Raw genomic sequence first — 14,777 nt, forward strand, 5'->3', positions numbered from 1 at the left:
TGATTTTACTTCTAGCAATGGAATGAAATGTATTATACCCTCCTTTAGTATATTGTAAACTTATACATTTGTGGGGAAAACAGCGTGCATCAAATTATATAACATTTCTATCTGTTTAATGAACTTTCAGGCTATTTTTATATCATTTTTGTGAAAGTGACCCTGCAAGTTGTGAAATGTACCGATAAACTTGTCCTTGTAAAGTTACAAATGAGTTTGGACCACATCTAGCATTTTAATTTAGTGTCTTCCTCTTTCATTGTTTGCGATCATAAAATCAGATATAAGGCCTTTAAGCTCAATCCAATCGAATCTGTTGGGTTTACATGGGTTTGGGCGATCCTGTTCTGGTCTGAATATGTGAAAATTTTGACTTTCCCTTCGTCATGTAACTGTACTGACTTTCCACTGTGTGGTTAAAAATATCCGCATTTAAATCGCCCTGATTGAGGAACTTCCCTATTTTGCAGATGTTATTCATAAGCAAAATTCAACAGAGTAGAGCAGAAGAGTGTTCGTAAAAGACTATGGTAATGGTGAGCGGGTTCTGCAGGGTGAATCTACCTCCACTCCGGCGCCTCCCCAGCACTACATTTGGCACCAGGCTGTCTGGGTGCTCCCTCAGGTGGGGCAGGTACAGGTGGACATTGGGCTTGAGTAGGTTCTGGTCAAGAATGTCCCTCTTCGTCTCCTGCAGAGTCACTGTCAAAATCAGGAAACAAAATCAGCCCATGCGGGAGAGGTCACGGTCCTTTACATAGGTGTTTCCCAACCAGGGGTATGGGGGCCCCAGGGGGTACTTGAGCACTTAGCAACGAGTAGAATTTCAATGTTTTTGAGTAAAAGGTTTGATTTTGAGAGTAATTTAGCTTCATTTTGAACACACTATAAAATACTGAAAAATCTTAGTTTAGTCAGTCACTTGGCAGGATCCTCGAGGGAGGGGGTGCTTGAAGTGTAAATGAACGACTCAAGGGGCACACGAGACAAAAAAGGTTGGGAACCACTGCACTGAAGGTAGATAGAACTGGATAGGATCGTCTAGAGCCTTTAGTTTAATTCAGAGGTGAGTGGAAGCTAAGAATGTTATGATGTGATGATGTCATAATCTCAGATTGATGGTAAAGGCCCATACAACTCTATGGGAGGGGGTAAATTCTACTTGCGCTCACTGTGCAGCGGTGCAACGGCAGCATACAAGGGCCAAACCAGTGTTCATTTCGTCGACTTAAATATTTAGTCTTAATTTTAGTCAAAGTGATATTTTAGTCGACTAATATTGGACTAAAACTAAATTAAAAGTTAATCATGAGACTAAAACTATGACTAAAATGTCCAGATATTTTAGTCAGCTAAAATAAGACTAAATAAAACGAAAAGTAGAGACTAAAATCACCCACTAAAATCGCTCTGAAAGAGCCTCAGATCATTTAAATTCACTGCCAAATGAACAGGTCTGAGCTTTATTCATGTGGGAGCAGCTCCATGAAGTCGAGGACCTTGATTAAATATGATTATAATTAATATTATAAATATATGTCGACTAAATTTTAGTCAAAAGACTAAGACTAAAACTAAAATAAAATATGTTGTCAAAATTAACACTGGACCAAACTAAATCCAACATGCTATTTTACACTTGTTAAGCAAATGTATTCAATAATACAGCTGCCAAACATTCATGAACACAGGTTTTTAAACAGAGTAAACAGTAGGGCATAGAAAACACAAGGTTAATGGATCAATATTAAAGTCAATTGCTGATCACAGCATATACAATCTTCAAATGGTAAATGGTCTATTTATACAGCGCATTTCTACCTACATTGGGCACTTAAAGCACGTTAGATGATTCACACTCTCATTTATACACCAATGTTTGCAGACACTGGAGACAAGGCAGCAACAACAGCGTGCACTTGCGGGAGCCGGAATTCGAACCACCAACCCATTAAAGCAGTACTAAGTAACGTGTTTACCTTAATAAATCCTTTTCGTAGTCCCTGTGGGGGTAATACGAGTGTTTATAGGATGATTGGTGGGTCTTTCATCTCCCCCTGGTGTCTCTGGCCAGAAACTTGCAACTTGACTGCCACCGGGCCGGAGCCACCAATACACACTAATGGAATCACGAAGAAGAAGCTAACATGCTAACGGGCAAAGCTAACTGTGGGCTAACGTCACTTTAAAGTTTGAGTGAAAAAAATTATTTCCATTGTATAATTGGATGTACAATATCCCTCTGTCCCTTCGTCTTTCCTGTCAGCGGAGTATTTACTCTCCAAGAGAATTAATAAGTTAAAAAAATCGCAACTTGCTACGACACCAGAAGTTGCACTTATGGCCTCTAGGGGCAAGAGTTACTTAGTACTGCTTTAATTATAAGACAACCCACTCCATCGTCGGAACTAGAGGTCGACCGATATGGGTTTTGTAAGGCCGATGGCCATATTTTGGGATTTTCATTGGCCGTTTTTCATTAGCATCCTGCCGCTAGCTTTAGCACACTGATGCTAACCGCTACATTTTGCGCAGCGATCAAAAGTACAATTGTGGAGGTTAAAACTAACTCAATGATTGAATTCTCCAGGTTATGAGGATCAAAATGAGCTGCAGTCCCCTTGAGGCCTAAGAGGTTGTTGTTGCTCTCATATTCAGGAAGTCTCTATCACTTTCGATTCCGGAGAGATTGTCTTGTCTTGGACTGTCGGCCCTTTAACTGTGCTTCTTTCTAAACAAACTTTGCAGGACACGCTTCACCAACTTTGGTGCCAGCTTGAGTTATCCATTTAAGGTTACTAGAGGTGGGTAGAGCAGCCAAAATATTTACTCAAGTAAGAGTAATGTTATATAAGAGAAACTAGACACAAAGTGCTCAGGGAAAATAAATTGTACTTTGGTTTTTCATTTTTCTCTTGAGAGTAATGTTACATTGAAATAATTCTACTCTAGTACAAGTAAAAAGTGTTACTTGAGTACTGTGGGTACTAGGACTGGGATAACGTATTTTTACTCAAATAGGAGTAAAAAGTACTGATTTATATAACTACTCTGCTAAGTACAGTTTCTTCCTCTTTTTGTTTTTCATTTTCCTTTTTTTGACATTGGAGATGACCCCGATATTGCAGATCTTCCAAATATTATTTTGTTCATCTGTTTCTAGATGACAAATATTTTAGCATAGGTATCGAAAAACAGTATCTCTCGGGTATAGGTGTCGTGAATCAAATATCATTCAATATAATATCAAATATCAAGAACTGGTATTGGGAAAAAAAATTACCGGTACCCAGCCAAATGTGATAGATGTGTGTGGATGATGGGTCTGCGCCTCTCTTCATTGGACGGACACAGCTTGTGACTGGTGCAGCAGAGAGCCGGCTTTCGCTAACTAGCTCATACTTCCTAGAACTGTCCAGCTCATACTTCCTAGAACTGTCCAGCATAACACGGCTACACCCGGACCCTGCACCAGCTGAGGCAAATGTGCGTAGTGAATGGAGATACCTGGCGATGGCCTGATTCTAATGCCGGCGCCCTCGGCCTGGGAGAGGTTCTTCAGCTGTTTCAGGATATTGTTGAGCTCTCTGCTGACCTGTCCCCCCAGCTCCTCCGCGGTTACGAGGCGCTCCTGCAGGGTGAGCAGGTCCGGCAGCCCCAGGGCAACACCTGGGGGGGACAGCACTTTGTCACATTTCAAATATCGATGTGTGAGTGATACAGCAGCTTCAGGGGGTAAATCATTTGTGTGTTATGTAGTAGTCGGACACCAAACTCAAACTTATTTTTAATTGGCTGTATATTTATGTGTCGAGTATCTCTGTGTCATGTGATTTCACATGGTGGGCTCTTTTCATGTTGAAGTATGCAGACGCCTGGGTTTTTGTGACGGTCGATCGGTTGATAAGATAGATGGAGTGGTGCTCAATGGTTTACATATCCTGGCAGAATTTTGGATTTTTCAAAGAATATGAAAGATAATTTTAGATTTTTTTTCACTCATTGTTGTGTGAAGTCATTTATGGTGAAACAACTGAGTTTGCCATTTTGAAATCATAATGAAAAAAGAAAATGACACAAATGATCCTGATCAAAAGCTTACATACCCCAGTTCTTAATACTGTGTATTGCCTCCTTTAACATGAATGACCGCTTGGAGTCTTATGTGGTAGTTGTGGAGAAGGCTCAAGTCCATTCTTTTTGGTAAAAAGCCTCCAGTTCCTGTAAGTTCCTGGGCTGTCTCGCATGAACTGGACGTTTGAGCTCTCCACACAGTGGTTCAATGATACTGAGGTCATGAGACTGAGACGGCCACTAAGAGGAGCTTCACTTTATTCTGCTGGAGCCAGTGGCATCAGCGAACCAGCTCCATATTTCACTGTAGGTATGGGGCACTTTTTGGAATCACTTTTAGGGTTAATTTGGTCAGACAATAGGGTTAGAGATGTTGAAATCTTTAACTTTCATGTTCCAGCCGCCAACTGCAAGCCATCATCAGAAGTATCACAAACATGCGCTGAGGTGTCCCTTATCAGCCGCTCTTACATCTGAGACGTGACCAGTCTGACAGTCCCAAAAGGTTCGAATGAATGTTGGACCTTTATTTTTTTATTTGACAGGGACATTGCACAACAAATGTGTTGCACAGACCAGAGATAGCTACAAGCTCATTTTCATCTGTCGTCCCTGGGCAGAGGCAAAGTGACAGCAGGTTTAAACAGTGACCAATGAGCATCTGACTTTAGAGTCCGTTCACAATAGAAAATACATATAAGGCACCGGCAAAAGGATCACCTCAACAAACATTCAGATACAATATTTACAGTATTTACAACTAGCTGAGACCCGGCCTTCGGCCGGGCCTCGCTAGTCTCCACATTTGATAATCAGAGATTAAGAGTTATTACACAGAAATGTCCAGTATAGTCCCTATAACCCGTCAGTCAGAATAGCTGTAGACCCGCAGTAAGTAGACCAGTGGTTCCCAACCCATTCCTAAAACTGTGGCCACTACAAATGTGTAAAATAATGAATGCTAAAAATAATTTCAAACAAACTGCAATTGGAGTGTTTGATGCACCTGTACTCCTTTCGTATATACTACAACGACAATATGTTCCATAAACTCAGGGAATAGAATTCAAGAGACAGTGGAACATGTAGGCCTATGGATTAATATTAGGGGTTCAGCGGTTACGGTTCGGTTGACGGTGCAGGAGACGTGGTTTGGTGCATCACGGTGTAAGTGCAATCTAAAAAAGAATACGTTGTTTTGTATTAGACAGTATTTATATCCTTAGAATACAATAGGCAATGCTTTCAAAGCCGCTTTATAGAATGTAAAGGAGGGAAGGAGAAATAGAAAAGAAATGGTACAGCAGCAAAGTAAAAAAAAATAAAAAAATTAAAAAAAAACGCTACAGTGCAGGCCATGCGCTCGTTAAGTGGTAGTTTCACTTTCGCTTTCTGCACACGGAGGCTGAAGCTCTCGGAGCAGCGCGTTTCATTTGAAGCTCGTGTTTCTGCGTGTACTTTTTTTCGGAGACATAACTTTGGAGACCGAATATGGCCAGGATAGGATCTTACGCATTTGTGTGCGCTCTGACATGACGCAGCACTGGATCTATAATGAACCACAGCCTCGGTCACTGCAGGAGAGACGTAAACAAAGAGACGCAGATGTGTTTTGGAGGAGGTAACTGTACCTGTGCGGAGCGTCTACAGCTGCAGTTTAGGGTGAGTGACGATGACACACATCGCCCTGTTTGGATGCGCGCACACAGGCACGGCAGTCAGATCTCGTGCACTCGCGTTGTTGTGACGGCGGGTTGTCCTCGGCCAGCAGCACCGCGGTCCATATGGACCCGTGTCCAATGCCCGCGGCCGGTGGGACGGTCACGTGGTGGCCTCTGGCCAATGCCCGCGAGCGGAGGGACCGCCACGTGGGGGCCGGCCGCGGATTTTTGGGAAATGAACATGGCAAGTCTTATATAGCGCTTTTCCAGACGCTCGTCGGTGTACAATTGGTTGCAGTAGCCTATTCATTCAGTCCACTGCGCACCTCAGCCCCCACCACCAACCACGCACACAGTCACTACTGTCGCCAGGCTTCCTGGTGTTCCCAAACGGTCTCCCATCCCAGTTCTAACCAGGCCCGTCCCTGCTTAGCTTCAAAGTCGGTATGGGAAATAAACATGGCGGCGCCCAGGCATCGGCCATTGAGATAGCGTTTTCTATTATAGATAGCAATTACAATTATATACAGTTTTTTAAAAACTTGTACCTCCTCATATTTGTAACACTACCCCATGTTAATGCTCACAAATCTGACCGTCTTTCAACCACTTCTTCAGATTAAGTTTGAACTGCTGAAAAGTGCTACTCTCTGGAACAGTCACATCCTGCAGCTTTTACAGAGTAACAACTCTGTCCAAAACGTGGAGGATCTAAAGTTCACAGAACAGTCTCCTCTGGCCGAGGCTCGCGTTGTTCTACGTCCTGCCTCGTCACAAGATTTCACAAACATTCTCAGGGGCTGTGGGGCCAAATCATGAAGAATTTTAAACACTAAATTGACATTGGAAAACAAAATGAAATTTTCAAACGTTAATAATTTGTATTTCTTCACAGTGTTACAGTAGTGGTATGAAACAGGTATTTTATATTAAAAAAAAAATCAGTGCCTGTTTGTACGGGCTTTGGAGCGGCTGTAATGCAGTGTTGGTTGATAGAGACCATGTTGTAATGCAATATGTAAGGTGTGAAAATATCATCGCATGCGTGTAAAGCTTGGCTGCGTCTGTGCTCATTTGACTGCAATAAATTTAATTTTACAGTTTTTATCAGATTTGAAACATGCTTTTTAAACGACAGTGTCCTGTCCTGCCTATGCCTAAATACTTAACAGACTCTGCTTTGAAAATTCTTGTTCCTTTTACAATGATTTCTGGCGCAGAGTGAGAAGTATTCCTTTGTAAATCACGGCATCATCAGCGTACATTTGTACATGAACTTCAGGACAAATAGCTGGAAGATCGTTTATATATACACTGAACAAGAGAGGACCCAAAATAGAGCCTTGTGGCACCCCAACTGAGCTGTCTGAAAAAAGGAGACCTAGTGCTCTTAATTCTTGTGCAGTGCTTCCTATTCTCTAAATATGACTTAAACCATCGTAATGTCAGAAACATTGTGAGTGGACAAATTGGATAACAGGATGTTATGGTTTACCGTGTCGAATGCTCTTTTCAGGTCTAAAAATATGGCACCCACCACCCCCCTTATCCAACGTGCATTTCAGTTGTTCAACAAAATAACAAAGTGCAGTTTCAGCTGAATGGCGTTTTCTAAAACCGAACTGAAGAGGATTCAGGGGGTGCTCTCCATAATTCAAATGATCCATCAGTTGCATGGCCACTACTTTCTCTACTACCTTGGATATTACAGGTTAGATACTCTCTGGTCTATAGTTGGCCAGCTCAGCTTTGTCTCCTCTCCTAGTCTGACGGTCACAGTCTGACGGGGGCGTGACCGTTCTGTTGGACCTGGTCACGCCTCCGTCAGACTGTGACCTGTCGCCCCGGTGGACTCACTGATACTTCTGATGACTTCTGATGACTTCTGAGGTGCACTTTTTTGTTGTCAACAAGGCCTATGAGGAAAGGCCTATGATGAAAAGTGCACCATACCACTACCTACTGTGAAACATGGATATGAAATATGAACCAGTGAGTGAAAAACGTTGTGTGTTATATCTTTCACATTCTTTAAAAACTAGTCAAAAAAACACAAAAAATTCTGCCAGGGTATGTAAACTTTTTAGCACAACTGTATCTTCAACTGCGAACAGTCATTCATTTGCTACATTTAATCAATTAATCCACATCTGAATTATATTCTCTCGTCTTGATCAGTTGTTGGATCCTCCTTAAAAAGTAATCCAAAAGTTATCTTTAAGAAACCCTCAGCATCAGGTTTTTCATTCTAATTGCATCCACAGAATATATCTCACTAAGCTTTCTCTAATTGTAAACTTTGTCACATTCTTGCACATGGTTTGGGATTCTCCAAACATGAAAACGTTCTGGTTGTGTGTCTCAAAAACACCATCAGATCCGTTATCGCCAAACAGAATCAAACAGAATCTTTTTTCTTTACACCCATGCTTGTTCAGGATTTCTACAGGAGGAAACAAATCAAATTGAATGCTTTTTAATTCCATTTTAAAGCCTAAATTTATTATATTTTTCATGCAGTAAATCATTCAACACAACACATAAATCCCTGCAGCTTTAAAGGGCTTTATGTGTGGTGTTGAATGATTCACTGAATGAAACATGTTGTCTGACCTGAAGTGTAACCCTGAAGAAGGTAATGTTGTCACTCTGGGTAGATTAGGATTGTTTCCTTGTTTTGTTCAAGTAATAAACAATGAATCACAAAAACAATGACAAACACGATTCAGATACACCCACATCTTGTTACTAATATATTTGTCCCACTTTATCCATAATGCCATATAAAAGTGGCATGACTGTGTCAAACCTTATCAGATAAAACCCAGCCCTTAACCTTCACAATCTTATATTGTACTGCGCACACCCAAACTTCATCCAAAAAAAAATGACTGTCACATAATACGCCTCACTACTACAAAGATGATCTGAATGTTCTTATGATCTGAATTTATATTCGTTTTTTAATCCAGATTTAGAAATTCAGCATTATTCAGGACAAAGTTAGAACACCAAATTGTATACAGCTAACTTTTACGTTCAGGATTTTTTCAATTTTAAAAAGGAAAATATACTGCAAAAATCAAGAATTGCGTTTTTTTTTGTTTTTTTTTACATATTCAGCAACGTTGCAATATAGAAAAAAAAAACCTATTTTCTTTTTTTGATTTCCCTGTGTCAGACAAGTACGTAAGGACAATGCAACTTTTGTTGACCAGAGAGCAGTGAACAGAATTTCCCATTGGGATGAATAAAGTTGTTTTGATTTGATTTGATTTGATACAATAATTAAGCTTTTATTGACGTTGAATCCTTTTCTGCGTCAGCTCAAATACCCGGAGGTGAAACTTGCTTGTTAAAGGAATAGGCCACCGTTTTTACATACTGAGATATGTTCTTACTTTAGCTTTGACGAGTTCTTTAGGACCTGTCTGATCTTCACCCGTGCCTTCAGTCACGTAAACACAGCGCAGACGGCGTTAGCATTTAGCCCCTCCCTCTCTCCACTATAGCTCCAAAACTGGTCAAGATAGAAGCTACCAAGCTCTTCCACGTTTTCCCTATTTCAATATGGTTACGTGAAGTGTTCCACTGCAAAGTATAATTACACAAAATTAAACAATGTGGATTTTCTAAGCGGATAAAAGGGGGGACTATATTGTAAGGCGTAATAATACCAGGAGTAGTTCGAAATCCGCGCAGTAATCTTCACTTTACTGTGCGGATGCCAAATAATGCAGTATAACTTAACTTAACTATTAGCCAAAACGCTTCAAAAAAGGAAACACGTTTACGGAGAACAGGTTCATAAACGTGCAGAAAACGTGGCCAGTGTGTCAGGGGTCTGAGAGCCTTAAAGGTGGCGCTGCTGGCAGACGCAGATTTACACATGGGCTTGTGGGTGTTTGCATAACAGAAGGATTCCAATGCAACTATGAGCTAAAAATAATAATAATTATAAATAAATTCTGCGTGTTTTACAAATTGTAGATTCTCTGTAAGTTCAGCAAACTGGCGAACAGTCATTAAGCCGCTGGGTCATAAGGCAGATTTGGCATCAGCAGGCTGGACATGAATGAACAACAGGTGACCAACTCTCCACCTGCTGGCTTTAGATAGCAATAGGTCGGCGCGGGCACTTGTTCCATGGCCATCTTTACGCATCTGTTTATGCCAGTCTGGTTATGCGCATGGATGGTAACAAGTTAGTTTCTCCATTGTGAGATCAACAAAGGATTATCTTATCTTATCTTGCACGAGCCCTGCTCTCTCCACAGAACGCATTGTGTTTGACAGGAGCGCACATACAGATGATCTCCCGGAATAGCCGTGCGTAAATGGCACGTCACATGGCCAGAGCGCACGACGTGTTTGTGAACGTGAGCAGAGCGAAAGCCAGATGCTCAGATCTACTAAAGTTGTATCAGCACTTTTCTCCTAATCAAGACAGTTTCACTTCCGGGTATTCGAGTTGACGCAGAAAAAAATTCAATGTAATCAATAAAGGTTAATTGTTTTATTTCCTTTGCTTACAGTGTCTGTTATCGAGTGAATGTCTTATATAGACAAATGAAAAAAACAAAATAGTCAGTATTTGTTATATTGCAACAGTCCTCAACATGTAAAAAGTCATTTTTTGATTTTGCAAAGGCCTATTGCTTTAAAAATCGAAAATACAATGAACGCAAAAGTACACGGACCGACCACTGTGCCAGCTCTGCTCTCTTATTATTTAATGTAGCAAAGGGCTCAACGCAGTGCGCGAAATACCCGTCAATATCCGAACTGTAGCGCAATACAGATATCACACCAGATGTTAAACCAGGACTCCTGCGCTGCTTTTGTAATGAGCTCATACATGAGAGGGAAAGGCTGACATTTGCCGCTCCGCGCGTGATCACATTGTTTACTTTTCACTCCAAAAACCAAGCTAACTATAAAACCGAAAATAAGAAGCGGATCTTTCTCAAATAAGAAGCGACTGAAAGCTGGGGATGCACTGACTACACTGATGATTAGTTTCAGTTTGTAGAGTTCTTGATTTTGTGTAAACAGCAGGTTCCTCGTGGACGGGCTGCACCTGCAGAGTTCTCCTTTCTCCCTCTCCCCCTGATCCCACTCTCTTTACTCGTTCAGTCTTTGCCTTCCTCTATTTTTCCCGAATGTAGCGGAGAGCGGTGCATGTGGAGCTTGAGAAACATCCACCCTTAGGACCCTTTGTACCGACTCGTCCGCGACCGACCCATCACTAACAGTGCAGCGTGCGCTTGTGTCTGCACCTTTGCTTCAGCCTACCACGGGCTCCAGGGGTCTGATGGGTCAATCAGGGGGCCGGACACCCCCGTATTTCACACACTGGTGAAGACTCACCTTTGTCCTCTGGTGCAGACTGAATCCAGGCCACTGTTAGAAAGCACACGCACGCCAGTAAGAAGCCAAACCTGCAGAAGGAGACCCTCATCTCATTGCCCGGATCATGGAGCAGGGAGAGGTCCGGACAGGTGGCAGAGCACGCGACACTGACAGGAGCTCTGCGGCTCTGAGGCTGCTACTGTTGTACCTGGGCCCGCCCTGAGGACACACGGGCGCCCCTACTGGCTGCTTCATGCACGTGCAGCCGGGAGTTAGTCAGCTACACACGATTGGCCCAACTTTCCAGATGTTTCTACTATTTTTACTAGTCCGAGCTCACTACAATATAAAACAGCTTTACAGAAAACTACTAGGTTATGTCACAAACCCAATAGGAGGACTCAGAGGAAATGGAATTGCCTACAGTTTACAAACATGTGACAATATCGAAGGCAACAAAAAAGGTTCCTCTCGAAATTAGACAATAATACTGAAGTAGGTCTACTTCAGTTTTTTAGGCTGTTTAGTCCTAATGTCTGTGGACTAAGTAGTAAAAATAAAACATGTGGCACAGAACATCAACGCCACAAGTTCTAGGGTAGTTATTTATTTATCCTAGTTTTTTCCATGCAAAGTCAACTGGGGATGTAGCTCAGTGGTAGAGCGCATGCTTTGCATGTATGAGGCCCCGGGTTCAATCCCCGGCATCTCCACAAGGGAATCTTTTTCTGTAAGTTCTATGTGCGTAGGTTTAGAGCAAATGTGGCAACTGTGAAATGTTTCTCGTTTGCCACTTGCGAAAGTCAAATAGGTGAACTTGTACCCATGGATTACACGTTTTTTGTGCTTTGTTTTTATAGTGGAAGAATATAGAATAACAAAATATAAGACTAAAACAAAGGAATAGACCAGCAGAGCCATAAACCGAGCAAATATTATTTTCAGTATTTCAGTGAAAATCTATAATAAAGTGATTTTAGCTGAAAATAGTTAAAAGCTGATTTTTTTAACCTTCAGACTGGAGCTTAAATATGTTCCAATATGTATATAATATCGATTGATCCGTTGACGTACCATAATTTTATTAATCCTTTGATTTAAAATCAATATTAGAAATGAAAATGAGGGTAAACCATCGTTAGGCCAACCACAAGGCTGTACTGACATCTACTGGTCATAGTGAGTATTACAGCCCTATTTAGACAATGCCTTATGAATAGTTGCTTTGCCTCTAACGCAGAGTTTCGTCCTCGTGTGACGACTTTCAATTCCTAACGTCGTTATGTAGCTTTTTATTTAGACTAAAGTCGCATTTTAAAATTAAGCTCAGAAAATGTTACACCAATTTCATGGAGGCACGGCCGGCTTTCAGTTATTAATATTTGGCCTGTTAGCAGCAAATAGTCCAAATAGGCCAAAGGGAATGAATGAGCACAAAAATACCTTCATTCTCTGGTTGTATCCCTGACTTTCTGCTTTGCTTGTTGTAGTTTATTTTCTACTGTTCCGCAGGTCCCTATACTCAGCAGAACAGCACATACAGCACTAAAAATCGCAGAACATTCAAGGAGCATATGATATGCATCACATGATGCATATGATCATATGTAATCATATGCATTAAATAGTACAAAGTACCAAAAGCTGTGGGGAAAATTTTTGCCCTGCACTCTCTCTGTTTAATTTTTTTTTTTTACTTACAATAGACTATTAAAATAAAAATTTAAAAAAAGAATTTTGACAATATAGAAACAAACCTCAGACCTTTGAAACTTTAGATTGTAGATCGGTGCAAATGAATGCGCATTTCTTTTGACAAACCATATTTTTTGAGAAAAACAGAGTCTATGTTGAGCATTGTTAATAGCACAGCTGTAGTGAAGGGACCAAGAGAGAGTTTCACAAATATCAATGCAGAGAAACTTCAATTCCTTCAACAGAAGTGCTATTCAATTGGACAGGCCTGTGTGTTGGTTCTACAGCTGCTTCCTGAGGTCTATAAGACAATCCTCTGTTTTTCCCACATTCAGGGAAATATGCTGTTTGTGGGATGTTTAACCATACAGCCATAAAGATCACTGTACAGACTTCATTTCTTAATGTGCTTCACCTCCTACAATTCTTCTTCTTCTTCTTCTTCTTCTTCTTCTTCTTCTTCTTCTTCTTCTTCTTCTTCTTCTTCTAAATAAAAAAAAGAAAACAGAATGTATACATTTTCTATCTTAATCGTCTTCACCTGCTTCATCTTCACCTTCTTCACCTACTTCGTCTTCACCTTCTTCGTCCTCACCTGCTTCATCTTCACCTTCTTCACCTTCACCTTCTTCATCTTCACCTTCTTCGTCTTCACCTTCTTCGTCTTCACCTTCATCACCTACTTCACCTGCTTCATCTTCACCTTCTTCATCTTCACCTTCTTTGTCTTCACCTTCTCCTTCGTCTTCACCTTCTTCGTCTTCACCTGCTTCACTTTCATCTCCACCTTTTCGTATTCGTCCTCACCTGCTTCATCTTCACCTTCTTCATCTTCACCTTCTTCACCTTCTTCATCTTCACCTTCTTCATCTTCACCTTCTTCGTCTTCACCTACTTCACCTGCTTCGTTTTCACCTTCTTCATCTTCACCTTCTTCACCTTCTTCATCTTCACCTTCTTCATCTTCACCTTCTTCGTCTTCACCTACTTCACCTGCTTCGTTTTCACCTTCTTCATCTTCACCTTCTTTGTCTTCACCTTCTCCTTTGTCTTCACCTTCTCCTTCGTCTTCACCTTCTTCGTCTTCACCTTCTTCACCTGCTTCGTCTTCACCTTCTTTATCTTCCCCTTCTTTGTCTTCACCTTCTCCGTTGTCTTCACCTTCTTCGTCTTCACCTTCTTCACCTGCTTCGTCTTCACCTTCTTCGTCTTCACCTTCTTCTCCTTCGTCTTCACCGTTTCGTCTTCACCTTCTTCTCTTTCGACTTCACCTTCTACGTCTTCACCTTCTTCACCTGCTTCGTCTTCACCTTCTTCACCTGCTTCGTCTTCACCTTCTTCACCTTCTTCGTCTTCACCTTCTTCACCTTCTTCGTCTTCACCTTCTTCACCTTCTTCGTCTTCACCTTCTTCACCTGCTTCGTCTTCACCTTCTTCACCTGCTTCGTCTTCACCTTCTTCACCTTCTTCGTCTTCACCTTCTTCACCTGCTTCGTCTTCACCTTCTTCACCTTCTTCGTCTTCACCTTCTTCACCTTCTTCGTCTTCACCTTCTTCACCTTCTTCGTCTTCACCTTCTTCGTCTTCACTTTCTTCATCTCCTTCGTCTTCACCTTTTTCTTCCGTCGTTTCCTCGTTACACCTACCCCTCTCAGTCCGTGTGACAACTAACCCAAGTGTCCACTTTACAAGCAATGTTGCTAGCTAACAAATGCCTTCAGCACATTCGCTGTAGGCTCTAATCAAAGCTAACGCGTCTTTTGTTTATGGCACTAGCAAAAAGAAAAGGCATAACAAACATTCCAATGTGTCTTCTACTCATGTCTTCAGTCCAAATGAGAAAGTGATTATTGGAACCAATACACACATTAAATATCAGTCAACGAGACAATATAACCCATGTGAAATGAAGCCCTGGTCTCCCCTCAAAAGGTAACATGAAGTGCTCGAGTAGATTCTGTGCAGTAATTGTTCTCTGACGGAGGTGCTCTTCGG

At 41.5% G+C, this 14,777-nt stretch overlaps 1 protein-coding gene across 1 annotated transcript in view; it reads right to left on the minus strand.

Moving 5' to 3' along the window:
• Nucleotides 1-13,458, minus strand: part of LOC306963607 (alpha-1,3-mannosyl-glycoprotein 4-beta-N-acetylglucosaminyltransferase B) — a gene marked incomplete at its 5' end in the record, with an annotated part of 42,206 nt that extends 28,748 nt beyond the window's left edge. Inside the window, 4 exons of the mRNA XM_079557183.1 lie at nucleotides 565-702; nucleotides 3,508-3,669; nucleotides 11,106-11,176; nucleotides 13,352-13,458. Coding sequence (XP_079413309.1) covers nucleotides 565-702; nucleotides 3,508-3,669; nucleotides 11,106-11,176; nucleotides 13,352-13,458 — 478 coding nt within the window. The remainder of the gene's footprint in view (nucleotides 1-564; nucleotides 703-3,507; nucleotides 3,670-11,105; nucleotides 11,177-13,351) is intronic.
• Nucleotides 13,459-14,777: the final 1,319 nt, after the last annotated feature.

This window comes from Gobius niger (assembly GCF_951799975.1).
Source record: "Gobius niger genome assembly, chromosome: 5".
NCBI lineage: Eukaryota > Metazoa > Chordata > Actinopteri > Gobiiformes > Gobiidae > Gobius > Gobius niger.